The sequence below is a fragment of the Urocitellus parryii genome, chromosome 4 (genome assembly GCF_045843805.1).
Source record: "Urocitellus parryii isolate mUroPar1 chromosome 4, mUroPar1.hap1, whole genome shotgun sequence".
Classification (NCBI taxonomy): Eukaryota; Metazoa; Chordata; class Mammalia; order Rodentia; family Sciuridae; genus Urocitellus; species Urocitellus parryii.
The window spans coordinates 178265572-178286564 of record NC_135534.1 but is presented as its reverse complement, the minus strand read 5'-3'; the positions used below and the strand labels follow the sequence as shown (position 1 = coordinate 178286564).

Here is a 20993-nt window from a genome sequence, read left to right as displayed (position 1 = left end):
TCAAGGAAGTAAAACAATGAGAATATGATACCTGGTTTTATGATTTATGTGACATAAAATTATTTTGTTGAATGTGGAAGGGCTGATCTCAGCATCACCCCAGATTTAAAAGTCACAAGTTCTGAGCCCCCTGCTGCCCATCCCTGCACACAGATCTGTTTTCTTCCCTTTGCACTTGTGCCCTCTGGTTTACTCACTGTGCTTTGGCTCTTGCACCTGCCTATCTGAGGGGCAGTTCTATAAGAAAGGACTGCGGCTGCTCACTCTTGTGTCCCCATACTTAGCAGAGCCCAACAGAGAGCAAGCCCTGGGGATTTGCTGAAAGAAGGAATGAGCGCTACTTCTGATTTGGCTCCACAGCCTCCAAGCCACACAGCTGGCCCACTAATCCCCACTGAGAAGTGGCAGCACAGCGATGGAACAGGAAGCAAGCATGGGTCACAGATGGCACAGAGCCTGACATGCAAGCACAGGCCTGACACACAAGGGAGCCAGGTGCAATGACCTGTTGTACCCTAGAGGTGCTGATGGACCCAGGCTTGGTGCCAAGGCCTGTCTACACAGCACTGCAACCCCAACCCCTGATCCAGTTAGCAGTATCCACTATGTGCTAACCTCAACCTTAGAGTGGCAGGAAAACAGACCCTAAAGGAGATTGCACGACTAACCAATAGCATTGAACTTTTCAAACCCTGATTTGCATAAATTTGGACCAGCATTGACCTATGTACTGAATAGACTCCTAGACAGCACACTCAAGCGGCAACCCCTCTCTACTGGGTCCCCTCATCTTCTAGGAGTTGTTTCTATTTATACTCGAATGAATCCTACTCTTACACCCACTTATCCTTGTGGGTGCATTTCATTCACTAGACAAGAATCCAGAAAGAAGCCGGGTGTGGTGGCACATGCCTATAATCCCAGTGACTCAGGAGGCTAAGCAGGAGGATCCCAAGTTCAAAGCCAGCCTCAGCAACTTAGTGAGAACCTATATTTAAATTAAAAAAATAGAAAAGAGCTGGGGATGTGGCTCCATGGTTAGACACCCCTGGGTTCAATCCCTGGTACCAAAATAAATAAAATAACCCCAAAAGAAGAAATTGGCAGTGAGTTGTTGGGGTCTACTGTGACACTGGAGGGTACAGTCCACCATTAGGAGCTGAGCTGCAACACGTCACTCAATGGCAGCTGAGAAGAAACGGGCTTTCTTGGCTGCAGAGGCCTGTAGCTTACGCAGACCACACCTGCCAGCAGAAGCAGAGTGACTCCAGCTGCACTTCTGTCTTATTTGCTCAGAGATGGGAGTGCTTTCCTCTGCCCACAAGATCTTCTGACCAATCCCTTCTCTGAGGCCAAGTGACCACCACATAACGCTGACTGGACCCCCAAGGGCAAGGAGAGGATAAGGGAAAAAGACAGCAGAGACAGCAGGAGGGTCTGGTAGGAAGTGAGATCTCAGGCCACTCGGGTTTGCTCCGAAGAATGAGAACAAAGGCTCAAAGGAAGGGATAACACAGCAACACTCACCCTCTGAGTGGCCACAGAAACTGCAGGACATGTACTTGTCTTGGTCCCTCTGAGACAGCCAGCTTGAAGCAGAGACTGCCTCATTTGCTCTTTTTATCTTTTTAACAGGCCAGACCTGGGCTTGGCCCAGAAATGGCACCTGTGTAAGGGGAGTGGGGGGAAACCAGCACTCCTGCCCCACCTCACCCAACACCCTGCACAGTATAAGAGGCAGTTAAGACTTCAGAGAATGGCACTTTATTTTAAGACTTGATTTTTTTGCCATGATTTTCTACCAATTCTTCTAAGATGGTATCATCTTCTTCAATAGTGACCAGAACCTTCTTGCCCACCAGATTGAAGATGTCTTCAGGCAGATACCCTTTGGGCTCACTGACCTTCACAGTAAGCATGTCCAGGGTGAGAATGGTGCCTTCTGGAATTTTCACTTTGGCCACCACTGACTTGCCCAGCTGTGGAGAACATGAACTCAGTGTCAGATTCACCAAAGGAGCTCCTACACTGCATCACACCCAAGGTCCTGATCAGTCTCCACAGGCACCTTGGGAGCAAGGACTGTTGTCCCCACAGTGCCCACTCAGCTCCTCGCCACTGTGGAGTGGCTTCACAGACTCAGAGGAGGCCCTTACAGTCTAGTGCAAGGAGAGGATGAAGCTATGGATAGAGCCAGATCTAATGCCCATCAGCTGGGGAGAAGACATTCTAGTTTTGCTGAAAAATGGGGAAAAATGGCATCTGTATCTTTTATTTGTTTGTTTGTTGTTTGCTGTACTGGGGATGGAACTCAGGCTAGACTCATTTTAACTTTTATTTTGAGACAAGTTCTCACTAAATTGCCAAGGCTGGCCTTGAACTTGCCATCCTTCTGCCTTGGCCCCTGCCTAATAACTGGGATTCATCAGTGCCTGCACCTTGTGAGATGACTGTCAAGATCAGTGATAATGTGTGGTGTGCCTGGGATGCAGAATGCTCTCAATACGTGAAAACTAGCCACTCTTGTTCTTACCCAGTTCAACATCTCACTGTAAACATGGAGAGTCTAAGGGTCCCGGGACAGCTGACTTGAGCAAGGATGCAGCCAGCCAGCATGAGAACCTGGAGGACACTGCTGACTCAGGGACACACACCCAACTGCCACTTTGATAAAATAGGACTATGGGGGAGGGGGTGAGGGGCTCACAAGTCAGGGAGGGTGACTGTCATCTGAATGACAGGAAAGGGGCTCCGTAGGAAGGAGCACAGGACAGGCAGGTGGGAGGAATGAAGGCTGCCTGGAGCCCATGACCAGCATTTCTGCTCTCCATAAATGCTTCAAAACGTTACTCCAGGAAAGGCCCCAAGACATCAATTCTGCTTGGAATTTAATGCCAGGAAAACATATCTGTCAACCGATGATTACCAAGCTATGCACCTCACTGTTTCACTGTTTGCTCAGGAGCCCAATCATGTGCTCAGCTGCTCCATTCCCATTCTGATTTCTGGTGGGTTTATCTCCCCTCTTCCTCTATAGGTTAGTTTGCTTCCTTTTATCATTCATTTCCCAGTATATGTACACCTTTAGTTTGGGGGCAGCAGCAGGTAGGCCCTGCTAGAATAAAATGTGACAACCTTCACTATGCATGCCTGGCAGCTCTGAGAAGCCTGGCTCTACCCTGAGGCAGGAAGGTCCAGGCCATAGCTTCTAAGAAGCCCAGAGAGGGTCCTTGTGCCAGGAAGTGTGCTCAGCTTCACCATCCCATCAAGGCCAACACTGCTAAGGGATACCTGCACCATCTACCACCGTGCATTCACCCCTGCCTCCCATGCTTAGAAATGCCACAGGCTTTCCTCTTCCACAGGACCCAGACTTGGCCCATCTCCTGGAGTCCTGCAGTACCAGAGCCACAGGCTTTAGGGACTTTCAGTGGAAGACTCTAATGTGATCTGACCAGAGAAATGGCCAGAGTTTCCCACTGTGTAGCACATTTCCCTTGTTGCTCATATGAGCCTGAAGGAGGTCAAGAGGGGTTGGGGCGGCATTCCTTTATGATCCTATTGGTCTGGTCAGCTAGGGCTGGTAGTGACCTCACCTCCCAGGCACGTGTACAAGGTCCCCCACAGAATGGCAGAGCCAAGCAGAGCTGGGCAGCACCCACCTTCTCATTGCAGGCCATCTCACAGGGCAACAGCTGCTTGGTCGGGGAGCCCAGTGCCCTCTCCACAAGGCGCACGGATCGCACCAGCTCAGCCAGTTCTCCAGGCTCCAGTGAGGCTGAGTGGTCACTCCCCTTCCAGGTCTTGTCAAGAGTTATATGACGTTCCAACACCTTGGCCCCCAGAGCCACTGCGGCCACAGATATTGCTATGCCTGTTTCATGTCCAGAATATCCGATGGGGATATCAGGAAAGAGCTTCTGATATTCCTTTAAAATAGAAAAAGAAAAAAGGTCACCCACTGTGGTGCTTTGTGCATAGTCCCTGGAGTCAGACAGATCTGGGATAAGACCCAGGTTAGCCACTTACTAGCTGCTAAGCCATGGGGGAGATACTAGGAGATGCTCTCAACCTCTTTCCTGGAAATAATGATAGTACATGTCAGGGGTTGCTCTGAAGGCAGGAAACACATTGAAAATGCCCCAAAGCATTATTCTTATCATTAAGAATGCATTTTGGGGACTAGGGCTGTAGCTCAGTGGTAGAGCGCTTGCCTAGCATGTGTGAGGCACTGGGTTCGATCCTCAGCACCATATAAAAATTAATAAATAAATAAAGGCATTGTGTCCATCTACAACTAAAAGAGGTATTAAAAAGGAGTGCATTTTGTGGTACAGCCCTTGCCAAACATATGAATCTCTGTGGTCATTACCTAGCAACACACTGATTACATTTGGAAACTGAAGCAGGAGGATCACAAGTCTGAACCCAGCCCAAGCAACTTAGCAAGACCCTGACTCAAAACAAAATTGGAAAATGGGGCTGGGAGCTCAGTGGTAGAGCCTTGTCTACCATGTGCAAGACTCTGGGCTCAATCCCCAGTACTACAACAATGCCAAGAAATGCATTTTAAGACAGTTCCGTCCTGCAAAAACCACAAGGAATAATACATGACTAAAACCGAATGCCTATGCTCATTCAGAACTCATCTGTCATATTTAATTAACCTACCCTGCAGAAATCAAATGTGCTATATGCACAAATATCATCATCAATAATATATATATACAGCACGTTGGTAAAAATGCTAAATAATGAATCAGATATCTATAATTCACTAAAGACAACAAGACATTCTAGGATGAGTAATTCTTGTCAGTGAGGGTGACCAGAAAGCTTAAGTACAGTAGAAAGACTCAGGCAGGGTTTCATAAAAGATTAGGATAGCACCATATAAAAATAAATAAGACCAGGCTTTGTGCAATGGAATGCAGGTCATGGAATACCTATATATCTAATGTCACTATATACCTATATATCTAATGTCACACACACACACATACATATCCATTTCTAATTAGTTAAATTTCAGTTGCTAATAGAAAACTGATTTCACAGTCCTCTGGGGAAGATGAGCACCTCAGCTAATTAAGAGGCTATACAGTATGGTTCAGGCTGAGTATCCCTGAGACAATAAGAGACCAAGGATTAGGACTCAGCCCAAGCTCTGGTTCCACCTTGGCCCTAAGACTGGACTTTGTCATCTATAAAACAATTAAGTTGGAGTAGATAAAATCTTGGGAGAAAATCCCCTTAAAATGGTCACTATCACAAGTTTGAGCATCGGGGATGCTCAGAATTAGAAAATAACAAGAGCAGCAAATAGCACAGCAGCAAAGCCCAGGGTTTCAAGGTCTCCTGTGAAAAGACAGATACCTGCACACTGTGTCTACCACACACTGTTTCCACTGTAGCCAAGAGTGGGAATGACCCTATGGCCATTGAAGGATGAGTGGGTAACCACTAGAATCATATTCAGCCTTAAAATGCAAAATTTTGATGTGCTACAATATGCATGAACTTTGAAGACTCATAAAGGATATAAGCCAGTAATTCACAGAAGAAGAACCTATAATGGCCAATATATGAAGAAAATATGAGCAAAGCCAATTACAAGGACTCTACTTTAAATTTTATGATGAGAGAAATTAAGAAATTTATTGCCAGCCTCTCTAGAACACATGAGCTTTCTCAACTACTTGGTTCTAAGCTGATTCTGCAACAGCAAGACTGTCAGAGATGTTTAAACTACAGAGCATGCCACGGTTGGTTAGAATTCTGCTTATATAAAAGGCTCTATCTTCCCTACGTTCCACACAGTAAAAAGCCATCACGCCACAGCCACATTCCCTCTGCTCACCGTGATGACGCGCAGGTTGGCGTCCTCAGGCTGGAGCGGGTAGGCGCTGGTGCACTGGAGGAAACAGAAGTTGGGGTTGAGGGGCTTCACGATCTGGTAGACCTGCTTCATGGTGTCCATTGACTGCATCCCGCTGGAGATCACCATCGGACGACCTGAGGAGCCCAAGACTTTCTTTAAGGGTTCAGACTCTCCCACAAACACATCCCAACCACTGTGCTCACCATTCAACCAAACCAACAGCATTTCTAGCCACTGTGCAGGATTGAGTTGAGTGTGATGGGCTCCTGCCCTTGACCATGGGAAATGTAGACTCCCCTCTGTCCCAGCACTATCCTTTAGCAAAGTGAACTAAATTAAGAGGAGAGAGGAACTTCACAGGCCTGGGGGAAGATGAGGATCTCAGCTGATGAAAAGGTCACATAGTATGGTAATCTGAAAAGCTGAAATCTGAAATGCTCCTAAAATCTGCAAGACTTCTGGCCCCAACCTTTTTGGATCAGAGACGTTCAACCTATAGGATGGTAGGGTGACCATTGACCCCTCTCCCCCTCAATTCAAGAGCATAGCTGAGTGTGAGAACCAGAGCTTCTACCTCTAGTTGTGCCTGGGCAGAACTCTGTCCTTGAGTTTTAGATATCTTGTCTATGAAATCAGTAAAAAACAGCAGAGTATTCTGACCTGCTTCCATCCCAGGGTTATTATGAAGTCAAATGAGATCAGTCATGTTGTTAAATCTTTTTATAAATCATCACGTATAGACATAGAATAAGCTTACAGAATGTTTCTCAAATCAGTTTCCCCTAAATTTTTCACATACTGTTATACCCTTCATTTCCTATAATTTAAAACATTTTTTTAACTGATTAAAAATTGTAAGGCTAGGGTTGAGGCTCAGTTGCAGAGCCTAGCATGTGTGAGGCACTAGGTTTGATTTTCAGCACCACATATAAATAAAATAAAGGTATTATGTCAATCTATAAATTTTTTTTAAATGTACATATTGGGCTGGGGTTGTGGCTCAGTGGTAGAGTGCTTGCCTTTCATGTGTGAGGCACTGGGTTCGAATCTCAGCACCACATATAAATCAATGAAAAAATATAGGTTCGTCAACATCTAAAAAAAATTTTAAATGTACATATTTATGGGGTACCAGGTGATATTTATACATACACAATATATATACATTGTGCAATGTTCAAATCAGGAAAGTATATCTCCTCAAACATCATTTCTTTGTCACAACAACATTCAAAATGCTTTCTCCTAGTTTTTTTTAAATAATAAATAGTACATTATGGTTATCTATAGTCACCCTACTATGCAATAAACATGACAACTAATTTCTCTTATCTAACATAATTTAGAATGCATTGACCAACCTGTCTCCTGCCTCCCCCTTACCCTCCCCAGCCTCTGGCAACCACCATTCTATTCTCAACTTCTAGATTAGGTTTAAAAAAATTTTTTAATCAAAAAAATTTCTTAGAAAATTGTCATATCCTTACCTTCTTGCAAGTTAGCACATTAAAAAGTAAACACACACTGACTGAGGAAGTTTCTGAAGTTTATCTTCATGAGACCTACTTCAACGTGGGCTGCCACGTTGAAGGTTGGACTCCCTCAGGTTTTGTGACAAACAATGAAACTCACCTTTTTTGGCTGTCTTTTCCAGATAAGGAAAATTGTTAGTGTCCCCAGATCCAACTTTGAAAAATGGAACATTCAGTTCATGCAGAAACTCAACTGCCATCTACAAAAATGAAAAAGAAGCTCTTTTTCACTACTGTTCTAGAACAGTCCTATTCTTGAGGCAGCAACAGGAAAGCCCCTCCTCTTACCTGACGGGGACTCAACAACTTGAAAGTGGGAGAGATCTGTTTGCAGTCACCTCATTCAAATTTGAACATTCAGTCCTATCTACCCACCCACTTCTCCCGACAAAATGATCATCCCCAGCCAGACCCTTCCTTCCCCAGGCCAGGGAATAAATGTGAAGGGTCAGGAACTGACCTTGACCCAGTAAACTTGACAGTGAGAAAGTGAATGGCCCTCAAAGGCTTTCTGTTCACTCAAGACCAAGCAGCCGGGAAAGGAGGCCTTTTCAATCGTTGTCAAAAAAGGGAAAATGGAGCACTTTGGGCCCAGCCCTGACACAGTGATTCATATCTGCTGGAACCATCAGATCCAAGCCCCTTCAGACTTCAACCATGCTGTCCACAGAAAAGCAAGCCTCAGTCATGTTCTTCTGAACACAACATCCATGTTTTAAGTTACCTATTTAGGGTCCTCAACATCCTTAGCTGGGATTCATCAGGAACACTGAGCATATTGGGGCCTGGGATGTAGCTCAGTGGTGAGCACATGCCTGGCATGTACAAGGCCCTGGGTTCCAACCCCAGCACCACCAAAAAACAAAATAAAATAAAAACGGCTAGAGTGATCAGCAAATCATAATTATAAGAATAAAACCTCAGATTGCTGTTAAATAACAAGAACCCAAAAAACTACTTCCATTAAGGTATATTTGGCATACCAAAAGCTGCATATAATATACATGGTTCCAAATGTAGAAGTTCTATCCTAAAAATACTGACTGAAATTAAGAAGTAAGTTAGGATTTGATGAGCCAGTCCAGTGCATCTTACACTTTAATATGTGCATACAAATCTTCCAGGGATCTTGCTAATATGAAATACAAATTCTGCTTGTCTAGGGTGTGGGGCCTGAAAGTCTGAATTTCTGTAAGTTCCTGAGTAATGCTAATGCTGCTGCCCATGAATCACACGCTAAGTAGCAAGGAGCCAGACTACTAAGCATAAGCCCAGAGGGTAGGAGATGGTAAGAAACGCCATGAGAAGGTCATTCCTCAAGTAGCTATTTAACCCACTGTGGCTAGAACTTCACCTGTCTTCCTAGTAGGCCCAGAGCTACTACAAATACTGTAGCTGTGTTCAGAGAAAACTGTGCTCCTCTGTACATCTTCTATTAACATATAAGTGGGCGGGCCAGGCATGGTGGTACTGCCTATAAACCCAGCAACTCAGGAAGCTGAGGCAGGAGGGTTGCAAGCTGGAGGCCAGCCTCAGCAACGTAATGAGGTCCTGTCACAAAATGAAAAGGGCAGGGGATGAGAGTACCAGTACTGCAAGCAAATAAATAAATATGGTGGGGCTGGGGTTGTGGCTCAGTGGTAAAGCGCTTGCCTAGCATGTGTGAGGCCCTGGGTTTGATCCTCAGCACCACATAAAAATAAGTAAATAAAATAAAGGTATAAAGTAAATAAATAAATAATGGTGCTTCAGAACCAGGAAGAGTGGTTACCAAGCCAGTTCAAATGCATTCTATAACCCTCTTGGTCCAAGAGACACTGTGCAGTATGACCAGAATGTCACCCCAAGTGTCTGAACCACTTAAAATGCACTTCTTGCTGTTCTTCCCTTTGCTTTAGTTTTTTTCTCTTCTCCCTGCCATATTCCTCTCCTATGTATGTGTCACACTTTTAACCAACCCTAAAATGGGACTGAAAACTGCTTTTTGTTTTTATGGTACTGGGGATTGAACTTGTGGGTGCTTTCCCACTGAGCTACACCCCAAGTCCTTTTATTTATTTATTTATTTATTTTTGTTTTGAGACAGGGTCTTGCTAAGCTGCCAAGGCTGGCCTTGAACTTGAGATCCTCCTGTCTCAGCCTCCTGAATTGCTGGGATTACAGGAGTGTACCACCATAACTGGTTCATTTTTAATATATTGATTAAACAAAGTCTAATTTTCCCAATCTTCTGACTGTATCTGGCAGCTGAAGAGGGTATTTTCTATGTAAAGAGGGAAACCCTTATACTAAGTTTTCTTTTAGATAATGCTCCTTTGGTGGAAAAGTGGCCCTCCAGGGCATGAACACCTAAATGAATGAGCCAGCACAGGAAAGGGGCAGAGTAAGCAGGGATAGGGAGGCCATGTGCATAAAAAATCATGGCTCACCTATAGGGGCTGTGAAATCTGCATGGAATTCTCTAATTAAATGATGAAAAGGGACAATTACTGCTGAGAGGGAAAGGGTGTGCACCATTTTGCTGCCCTCCTTTGGGATCTGTCGCCACCTAGTGGCCAGTTAGAAAACTGCTGCCTCAGCTTCTTACCCTGTAAAGGCTGCCAACTCACCATCTGGAAGATCCTAGCCTTCACCCAGGGTCCCTCAGGGTGCATCAGAGCCTGGTGGTCTCCTCTTCACAGCCCTTGGCTTCCCCTATCCTGTCCCCTGTTGTCAGATCTCATTTCCATCTAGGGCACAATGAATCCAGGCAGCCTCATGACTTCTCCCTCCCTTCTATCTTCTGGGGTCTGTCTGAAGGGAACTCAGCCCATCAGACCCTCCTCCAGCACCCATGTGGGTTCAATGCACAGAAAAGGTCCCAACAGACTGGTTTGAGGAAAACGCCAAAATCATATTCCTTAGCGGTCCCAGTAGATGGACTTGTTTTCATTTTAAGCCTACTGTTTGCCAAACCTATTTAGCTAGGAATACTTTTTATCTCTAATTCAACTAATTAATGAGAATTGACAACATGCCCATGGAACCTCCTTTTGTGCTGTGTATTGAGAAACTAGGCAACCACTGGTCTAAGGTGGCCGGGGGGGGGGGGGTCACAATAAAAGGGTTCTAAAGCCCTCTTATTGCCCCATTTCTGAATTCTGTAGGAGAGGGGGGGAAAGGCCTGTGGTGAGGAGATGGGGAAATCAGGGGTGCCACAGGATGAGGGGAAGCACGCAGCCATAAAAGCTGGGCTTGCCCTTAACTTCAGAGTGCCCAGTGCCATCTGCTGGCGGTGGCAGGGAAGTAGAAGGAAAGGGCACTGCAGATGCAGGTGTAGGAGGGAAGGGCAGCTCTGCCAGAATGGTCATCTTGTGTGAGGAGGGCGTGCCCTGCAGGGCCCCTCTAAGGACACAGCTTCCATCTGCTTCCTTGGTAGAACTATCTGTTCAGGCTAAAGACGCTGCTTATTTCCGCTGAGCTGCACAGGTCTCAGTGTACCTTCAGCCAAGAAGGGCCTGATAGCTTTCTGGCCTTAATAAAACTCTGACACACCTTAACCTTTCCTTTAGCACAAAGAGAACACCCTAGAATAGCATGTAGGGTGGAGAAAACCAGCACTCAATAAATGTACTATCTACAAGGAAGTCAGGGTGGTTCAATACCGGGAGCCACTTACTGGGTAAACACAGAAGAAGGAATCAACACAACCCACTCCAACAGCTGGCCGGACAGGAAATATTAGTACAGCAAAGCAAAGTTGATTAACTCTTTTGTAAAGGCTTTTAGGAATGCATTTTCCCCATGTCCCTGGGTTAGCTAGGAGACCCGTTGGGAACAATCAGCATTCTGAGGACAGAGGCACCTCCCTGCCCAAACAGGTTGAAACAGGAAAATTCCAAGGGCTCCAGGGGACAGGACAGTTATCACTGATAGGAAGACACTGACATGGTACTGTCCTTGCCCCCACAGGCTTATCTTACTGAAGCCTCCCCGTTGTGGGGGGGGCACCTTTTTGATCCCTAGGGCTACTGTAGCTACAAGAGGTTCTGTGAGAAGCCCAAGCCACACAGGCAGCATCAGTACCAGGACCTGAGTTCAGAGTAGGGTGCCGCGGGCCAGTGTCCAGGACACCAACCAGAAGGGCAGCTGGGGTGTGAAGGGAAAAGAAACGAAGAAAGGGATTCAGGTGGAGGCAGCCAGCCCCTGCTACCAAACACCCAGACTCCTCTCTGTCTCCGAACTGCTTCTGGTCCTCAACCAAAGTCACCTGGAAGAGATGACCTAAAGAGTGCCTTTTCCTCAGCAGTCACAGATGAAAGGAGGTGCCCTCCTCCTGCAGGCAGACCCAGCAGCTCAGGGCCTGGAAGCATGGCCTGGGAGTCCTCATCCTACATGTAAGTTACTTGGTACCATCTTCTGTGGTTTTTTGCTGACTCAGGACCTTAGGGCAGGAAAGCTCTTGGAAAACAGCTTGTTCACACACAGAAAAGGAAACGAAGGTCCAGGCAGGGCAAGTACCCCCATGTCCCAGATCTTAGCCTAACATTTGCTGAGCACTGACTATGCTTTATGTCAGTGATCACATTTAATCCTCACAAGGACCAGATGGCTTCTGCTACTAACCCCACTTTATAGCTGAAGAAAGGAGGCACAAAGAGGTAAAATAACTTCCATGTGGACACATCAGTAGTAATAGACAGTCATATTCAAACTCAAAATCTGACCCCAAGGTCCATTTTCTTAGCCACAGGACCACACAGCCAGGGTATGGGCCACAGGGCAGAGGTGCACACCATATGGTAGAAATATACTATGCCACTGGGTATTGTACCTCACAGCAAGAGTATGCACCACGTGGCCAGGGAGTGTGCCATTCAGGGAGGACATGCACCAAACAGCAGAGGCATCCAGCACACAACAGGGTGTTCACTACTCAGCACGGGCCCCAAACGTTTTGATTTTTACATTCTTAAAACTTACTGATAAAAGAAAAAAAAACTTACTGATTTTTCGTTTTTATCTATTTGTTTACTGAATTAAAAATTAAAACTGAGGGGCTGAGTTGGTAGAGTGCTTGCCTCGCATGCACAAGGCCATGGATTCAATCCCCAGCACCACAAAAAAAATAAAAAATAAATAAAACTGAGAAAAAATTTAAATTTTAAGTTGCAAACTTCTGACATTGGATTTTTTTTTTTTTTAAGATGCGGTCTTGCTATGTTGACCAGGTTGGCCTTGAACTTTCAAATCCTCCTTTGTCAGCTTCCCAAGTAGCTGGGATTACAGGTGTGTGCCATTGTGCCCAGTTGAGACTGGCTTTTATGCTCAGCATTAATATATATATATATTTTTTTTGACACAGTGATTATATCCAATGACACCTTACCACTGAGCTATATCATTAATGCTTTTTATTTTTTATTTTGAGATAGGGTCTACTAAGCTGCTTAAGGCCTTGCTAAATTGCTGAGGCTGGCTTCCAACTTGTGATCCTCCTGCATCACTGGGCTTATAGGTGTGTGACATCACACCTGTCTTAGCGCTAATATTCTTGATATGCATCACAGCTGTTGTGTGCAAACAGTTTATTCCTTGTCATTGCTATTAATATTCTGTGGTATGGATGTAGCAAAATTTAACCATTCACCTGCTAAAGAACACTTGGGTTATACTAGTTTTCAGCTACTATGAATAAAGGTTCTATGGACACTCATGTATAGATTTTTGTTGACATTTTTTTGTGGCACTGAGGATTGAACCCAGAGCCCTGAGTATGCTAGACAAGCACTTTGCCCTTGACCATACCCTAGTCCTTATTCCTTTAGGGATAATATCAAATGACAACTGGCAGCCCATAATAAGCTCATGTCTGGTTTTAAAAGAAACTATCACTGTTAAGTGGCTTGATTGTACAATACGTGAATTATCTCTCAATAAAGCTGTTTTTAAAAGAAATTACCATATTGTTTTTTAGAGTGATTAGACAATTCTATATACCTCCCCTCCAGCAATGAGGGATCCACTTTCTCTGCAACCTTACCACCATCTGGTGTAATTATCCTTTGTTATTTAGCTATACTGATGTCTGTACAGTCATAATTCAATGTGATTTAAAACAGAAATTCAAGGGCTGGGGATGTAGCTCAATGGTAAAGCACTTGCCTAGCATGCATAGAACCTTGGTTTCAATCCCCAGCACTGGAGGTGGTGGGAACTGAAAAAATTTTAAATCAAATTTTAAAAGATTAGATTTTAAAATTTTAAAAAATTTTAAAAGATTAGATGAGGATAAAAGAAAAAAATGGCCATTCTGTTTGATCTTTGAAGGATACCATCAAGTAAGTGAAAAAATCTATAGAATGGGAAAAATTATAATACTTATTATCTTAGAATTTGCATTTAGGATTTTCTCCAAAAAAGAATGTACATGTACAACCAATATACACAAGATGTTCATCATTAGCTCAGGGAAATGCAAACCAAAACCACAACAGGATAGGACTTCACACCCAATAGGATGGTTTGAATCAAGAGAGATAGAGGGCTGGGGTTGTGGCTCAGTGGTAGAGTGCTTTCCTCATATGTGAGGCAATGGGTTTGATTCTCAGCACTGCATATAAATAAATGTATAAAATAAAGGTCCATCAACAACTAAAAAATGTATATATATTTTTAAAAAGACAGAAATAAATTGGTGAGGATGTAGAAAAATTGGAATGCTCAGACACAGCTGGTGGAAATATAAAAGGATATAGCCACTTTTGCCAGTTCCTCAAAAAAAAATTAAACATAAAGTCAACACATGACCCAGAAATTCCACTCCCAGACATAAGCCCAAGAGAAATGAATACATGTCCCTACAAAATTTATACATGAATGTTGACAGCAGCGTTATTCCCAGCAGCCCAAGAGTACATCAACTGATAAATGAGTAAATGAAATATGGAATATCCATTAACACTGGCTACTATTCAGCCATAAAAAGGAGTGAAGCAGTATCAATACATGTTGCAACACAGATGAACCTTGGAAACAGTTACATGAGAGGAATCTGACTCACAGATTGTATGATCTAGTTATATGCAATGTCCAGCAGAGGCAAGTTTACAGAGACACAGGTAGATCAGTGGTTGCCCAAGGCAGGGAGAATTGGGGTTCTCCCTGGGGGTGGGGGTGCTACTAATGGTTAGTTTTTCTTTTAGGGGTGATTTTTTTGTATGGGGAGGTACCAGGGATTGAACTCAGAGGTAGTAGACCACAGAGGCACATCCCCAGTGCTATTTTGTATTTTATTTAGAGACAGGGTCTCACTGAGTTGCTTAGCACCTCTCTTTTGCTGAGGCTGTCTTTTAACTCGCGATCCTCCTGTCTCAGCCTCCCGAGCTGCTAAGATTACAGGCGTGCTCCACCATGTCCAGCTTGGGAGTGATTTTTAAATTGGATGCAGTAATGGTTGCACCCTGCAATCCTCCAAGTGAACAGGGTTTTGAAAGAACAATATTTAACCGCAGGCAAAATGTTGATTTGTCTTTTGAAAACAATCCAATTTTTTGAAGGATACCACAGAGAATTTCAGAAGCTCTCTCAGGCTGTGCACACTCAGAAGGATTAACACAATGATGTCCCTGAAATGCCAAACTGGTTTGGTTCTGTTCCAATGTTTATATGACTTATTCCTTTCTAAAATGGAGGCTGATGTGTCACCAGTTCAAAATGAACTTGAGGAAGCCTAGTTCTCAGATGTGGAAATGGAGGCAGAGTGAGGCCTCAGCCTCAGTTAGCAGGGCAGGAATGAACTGAAGATCAGCAATACCTAAGCAACATTTCTGGGTAGGTATTCCTGGCGGGGGGGGGCGGGGAATCTGTCCCCTTCCTCCCAAGGCAGCTCCTAGGCCCAGAGTCTAGTAAACATCAGATTTTGGCCAATATCAAGGGTGAAGAAGAGCAGGGGAGGCCCAAGACTGTGCTGATCTTTCAGACATTTACTGCCTCAGTCTAATATTCTGGGAGCCCAGACTGATGCCAAGGGCAGGTGAGAAGCCTGCTCTAGGCATCAGATCTGCTGCCTTCAAGACGCATTTCCCAGCATCTGACACTGAACAAACTTCCTGGCTCCTTTGACCCTTCCTTTATTCATCTGTAAAATGGGGCACTGTAGGGATAAGATATATTACTGTAGGTGAAAATGCTCTGTAAACTACCAAGTATACTTTACTTAATTATTAGTGGTACTGGGAATCAAAACCAGGGCCTGTGCATGCTAGGTAAGTGCTCTACCATTAGGCTACATCCTCAGACCTGGAAATGGGTATTAGATGAAACCTATGAATGCCAGGTGTAGTGGCAAAAGCCTGTGATATCAGCAACTTCGAAGGCTGAGGCAGGAGGATTGCAAGTTTGAGGCCAGTACAGGCAAATTAGTAAGACCCATCTCAAAAAATAAAAAGGACCAGGAGTATAGCTCAGTAGAAAAGCACCCCTAGGTTCAAGGACATAACTGTGTTAATCCTTCTGATGTGTGTACAGCCTGGAAGAGTTTGAGATTCTCTGTGGTATCCTCTAAAAAAACAGGACTGTTTCAACAAACAAATCACAACATTTTGCCCATGGTTAAATACTGTTCTTTCAAAACACACTTGGAAGATTATAGGATTTATCACCACCACCAAGACAAAACCTAAGAACATTTTTATGTCATGGTGCAGATAGGACCCAAAAACTGGCACCAGATGGATCCTTCCAGGATGTCAGCATGGGAAAGCCAGCACCTACCCATGACCACTCCCTTCTGAATGATGCCAATGCCACCTTACTGAAGTCAGTCACACTCCAGCAACATATCCTGGCTCCTAATCTAGGCCACTTTCCACGGGAGAACCTAGCACAGCTTGGGTATACCATGAACTTGAGGGACCCTGGAGGTGCAGTGTGGCTGTCCCCTCTTCCAGAGACAACTTGTTTTTAAAATTGCAGTACCCTTCTCACCAACTTCACTAGGCCTTGGTACCTGATGGCTTCCCACTTAGTTGGGCACAGAAAGGTGGCTAGAGCTGGCTCTAAGCCAAAAGATACCACATTGCCTGTTATCCCCTGGGTCTGCTAACATGGCACATGACAGCAGAGACCTCACCTCATCCATGCCAGACGCAGTGAAGAAGATGCCAATCTCCTCGGCGTATCGTTGCAGCTCCCGGTATTGGTCATGACTGAATTCCAAATGGCGTTTGTGCTCCCCATATGTCTTCCCCCAGGAATGCTTTGAGGTATATGGCCTTTCCAGGGCTTTCCGATTAAACTTGAATTCCAGCTCACTCTTCTGGAACTTGGCACAATCGGCTCCACACTCCTACAACACACATAAGGACACCTGTCTGTGACCTGATGTGCATTCTCACTGAGAGCAGAAATGTTGGGGCAACTGCTATGACATCATTACCTTTAAAGACCCCGAGGACTGACAGAGACATTAGGAGACTCCAAAAAAGGAATGGGGTGGGGGTGGGGGACAGGAGAAGCAAGAAGAGTCTGGAAGGATGAAAAAAATTATTTGTGGATGGAAGATTCTGTCTTCCCCCTATATTTCCCTCTTAAGGTGTGGAAAACTTCAAGGCTTTTTTTAACAGTGTTTTGCTTTGTAATATTAAAAGTGCTGAATGCAAGAGCTATAACTCAGAAGATAGTAAAATGAGCACTGGGCCAAGATTTAGGAAAGAAAGTCAAATTCTGGCTTAACTCTGACCCTAACCCTTAGATAAGGTTATTTTCCATCTCTGGACTCAGTTTCTCTCTCTACACCAAGGCCAAGCTGAGCTAGCACTGTGCTGAGGAGCTCCTTACAGAGTAGGGAAACAAAGGGACAGGGCCCCGTGCTCCATTCTCTGACTTGAACAATAACTATTCTACTTTTAGCTGTTTTGTACTCGTGCTTTTCTATACAACTTTTTGTTTGAACAATAGGTTCTACAGCAAAAATCACACAAACAAATCTGAGAAATGCTTAGCTTAGGTGATTTCTACTGAGTAGAAGTGATACTATAAAAATGGGAGTTGCATGCAGTGGTGCACACCTGTAATGCCACTACTTGGTGATTGGTTGGTTTGGGGACTGGGGACTAAACCCAGAGGCTTTACCACTAAGCCACATCCCAGTCTTTTTTTTTTTTTTTTTTTTTTTTTTTTTTAAGAAAGGTTCTTACTCTGCTGCTTAGGGCAGCTGAGTTGCTGAAGCTGGTCACAAACTTGCAATTCTCCTGTCTCAGCTTCCCAAATCGCTGGGATTGCAGGTATGTACCCCTATGTCTAGTTAATGCCAGCTACTTGGGAAGCTGAAGACAGAAGGATTCCATGGTTGAGGCCAGTTTGGACAATTTAGTGAGAACTCTTCTAAAAAAAAAAAAAAAAAGTGCTAGGGATGTAGCTCAGTGGTAGAGTGCTTGCCTTGTATGCACACAGCCCTGGGTTCAATCCCCATTACCACCAAAAACCAAAATGGAACATCTGACTTTAAAAACTAAGTTGGATTACAAATCTGCCTCCCATCTCCCAAGATTGTTTCAAAAACAACTCAACAGAAATATTAGGAAAAACCCTCTAAAGTCTCAGCCTGCTTCCATCTCTATAGACACAGAGGCATTCAGGCTGTTGAAACCCTCTTGGGTCCACCAGAAACATCAGTGGACTCCCACTCCTAGAAAAAAATTAAAATCACAAGATGGCACAGTCAGGATTTGATGCTGGAAAGAAGTTAAAAGAATGTTAGAACTGCAATTGGCCTTGGGCAAGGGACTTCTCATTGTCTAGATTGGTGTGTGTGTGTGTGTGTGTGTGTGTGTGTGTGTGGTGCTGGGGATTGAACCCAGGGCCTTTTGCATATAAGGCAAGGACTCTACTGAGTTATATCTCCAGCTCTAAGAGTTTCTTTGTTCAAGAGTTTACTGCTTCTCCCATGGCAAAACCAAGGAGTATGCGGCTCAGTGGTACAGCAAACAAGCGCAAGACCCTGGGTTCAATCCCTAGCACTGCAAAAAACAAAAGTATTAGAAGTCCACCATGAGCAAAGGGTGTAATATTTCATTTGCACCATAATCTGAAAGTTACAGGTAAATTTCTAATTGTAATAATTTATGCGTTATGTATTATACATCATAATACATTTCATTAATGTAATTATAATAAAATAAAACTAACTGAAAAAAACTCTACCTTCAGTATTGCAAACAGATTTAGGGTTGTAGCTCAGTAGAAGAGCACCTACCTAACATGCACAAGGCCCAGAGTCTGATCTCCAGCCCTGGGGATGTGGGGCAAAGAAAAAGAAAAAAAAATTTGCAAGCCAGCTGTACATAACTATACTCTAGATAGGCTTGCAAATGTAAGTCCATCTACAAATGGCAGCAAAGTCAGAATAAATAATAAGAATTTTAAGAAATTCCAGTGCTTTATTAATTTATTTATGGTACTGGGGATTGAACCCAGGGAACTTAACCAGAGTCACATCCCCAGCCCTATTTGTACTTTATTTAGAGACAGGATCTCACTGAGTTGCTTAGTGCCTCCAAGTTTCTGAAGAGGGTGGCTTTGAACTCCGGATCCTCCTGCCTCAGTCTCCCAAGCCACTAGGTTTAAAATAGGATTATAGAGGTAAGCCACTGAGCCCCACCCTTCTTTCATTTTTAAACAAAGTACCTGTACATACTGTGAACCAAGAAAAACTGGGATCTAGAGAAAAAAAGTCACCTGCCCAAGATTACTGATCCAATAAATGGTGTACTGATTCCAGGGGTCTCGAAACTATAATACAGCCTCAGGCCCATCATCCTCTTCCCCCTGGAGAACTGTCTTATAAAATTAGTTGAGAAAGTATGAAGAAAAACTAACTTTGTTTCCATGGTTTCCTTATCTCTCAGTATATTTACAACTTCAGCATGTAAAGAGGTCACACCTTAGAAAAATAGACCGCTCCCCTAATTAAAAGCAGTAATTTCCCCTACAAAATAACTTTAGAGTACTACAAAAGTTTGGAGCCCAGAGGCTAAAAGCAATTAGTTGTTGTTTTTGTTTTTTCCTTTTGCTAGTTGTGTGTCCTTAGGCAAGTCATTATCTTCTTGAGACTTTAAAATGAAAATGACAAGGATTGGGGGTGTAGTTTAGTGGCAGAGCTCTTGCCTAGCATGTGAGAGGCCCTGGGTTCATTCCCAGATCCCCAGCTCCACATAAATAAATAAGTAAAATAAAATCAACAGCTTCTCATGCCTGAGGTTGTTACGGGAATTAAACAAGATGAAAAACATGACAGTCTATCTCCTGGAGGAGGTTTCATGGTGTAACAGAGAAAGAGGCTTAAATGGTAAATGACAACAGCAATGCAATACCCAGGACTGGGGCGGGGGCAGGAGGTGGTGGGAGAAGACCAGGAGAAATCATCCAAGTAATCTTGAATGTAAGTGGAAATTTACTAAGAAAACAGGAATATTCACAAACATCATATCACTAATAGCTGTCATTTATAGTCTTATGTGCCAAGTACCAATGCCAAAAGTTTACATGAGTTACCTTATTTCATCCTCTTAACAACTCTATGAAGTACTATTATTTATCAAGCTGGGTTTTCAAGCAAGGAAACAGAGGCTCAGAGAAGTTTAGAGACTGGAAGAATATGAACTCAGAGCCCCGGTTTTTAACCATTTCGCATTCCAAACACTGGGAGTGGCAGGGGAGAGAGACCACAGTAACTCCCAGGTATGGGAATTACCTGGAAGTAAGTCAATATAGCAGGAGGATGTCAGAAGAAATAGACAGGCAGGAAGCGGGGCCAGGTCATTAAGATCTTGAAGGCTACGTAGGGAGCCACTGACGGGTCAGACAGGGTTGAGACCTGATCAAATCCGTATTGGGGGGAGATTATTCCAGCACCAGAGGGGAAGGTAAGAGGTGGGGTTAGGAGGCAACTGCTGAAGTGCAGACAAATCAGGAGGAGGTGGAAGAGTGAGGAAGAGAGGTTGGAAAGACTTAGAAAAAGGCAAAGGCGAGAAGGAGGATGCAGGGGACGAAGTAGGAAGGTGTCCCGGGGTCCGGTGGCCGCGCCCCTCACCTTGGCTGTGCGGATCATGCGCTTGGCCACTTCCAGGTCGCCTTGGTGGTTCTGGCCGATCTCGGCGATGATGAAGCACGGGTGCTGCCCGCCCACCCAGCGCCCGGGACACAGCTCCAGCTCCAGCGGCATCGTGGCAGCTCGCGCTCCCGCACCCCTCTCTCTGCCTGAGTGGGCCCGACAGCCGCTGCCCCAGTCACTGAAGTACGCAGCCCAGCGGGCCCGCACGCCGGCCACTCCACGTCAGCCCGCGGCCGCCGCGCAGCCAATCCCTGGGCCCAGCCTCGCTCCCGGCGGCCAATCGGATCCGGGGGCGGGGTCTCCAGCGGGAAAGCGGTGGGGCGGGGCAGGTAAGCCCTGCTCCTCCAGATCCTGGAGTGTGGCTGGTTTCTTGCCTGGAAGTGCGGGCTGTGACTGTCCCGGAGTCCTTGCAAAGCTTTGAAGGAGGCTGACGGCCGCCTCGGCAGAGCTTAGTCTGTGTCTAGCTCCTAAAGGCGTGGCAGAGCGC

General features: G+C 44.7%; 1 protein-coding gene across 1 annotated transcript; it reads right to left on the bottom strand.

Annotated features, from left to right (window-relative positions):
- Positions 1–1745: 1745 nt before the first annotated feature.
- Nans (N-acetylneuraminate synthase) lies at positions 1746–20718 on the bottom strand. The gene is made up of 6 exons (XM_026415357.2): positions 20486–20718; positions 16526–16741; positions 7514–7613; positions 5861–6015; positions 3663–3929; positions 1746–1979 (listed from the first exon to the last, which is right to left on the bottom strand). Exons 1-6 carry the CDS (start codon positions 20615–20617, stop codon positions 1770–1772), a joined length of 1080 nt encoding a protein of 359 aa, XP_026271142.1. The 5' UTR covers positions 20618–20718; the 3' UTR covers positions 1746–1769.
- Positions 20719–20993: the final 275 nt, after the last annotated feature.

Bases quoted from the DNA above. Each gene is read 5' to 3' on its own strand.
- Nans (XM_026415357.2), bottom strand. From the start codon at position 20,617: ATGCCGCTGGAGCTGGAGCTGTGTCCCGGGCGCTGGGTGGGCGGGCAG. The intron at 16,742-20,485 runs GTGAGGGGCGCG...TGTGTGTTGTAG, and splicing joins GCATGATCCGCACAGCCAAG to GAGTGTGGAGCCGATTGTGC. The intron at 3,930-5,860 runs GTGAGCAGAGGG...TCTATTTTAAAG, and splicing joins CCAACCTGCGCGTCATCACG to GAATATCAGAAGCTCTTTCC.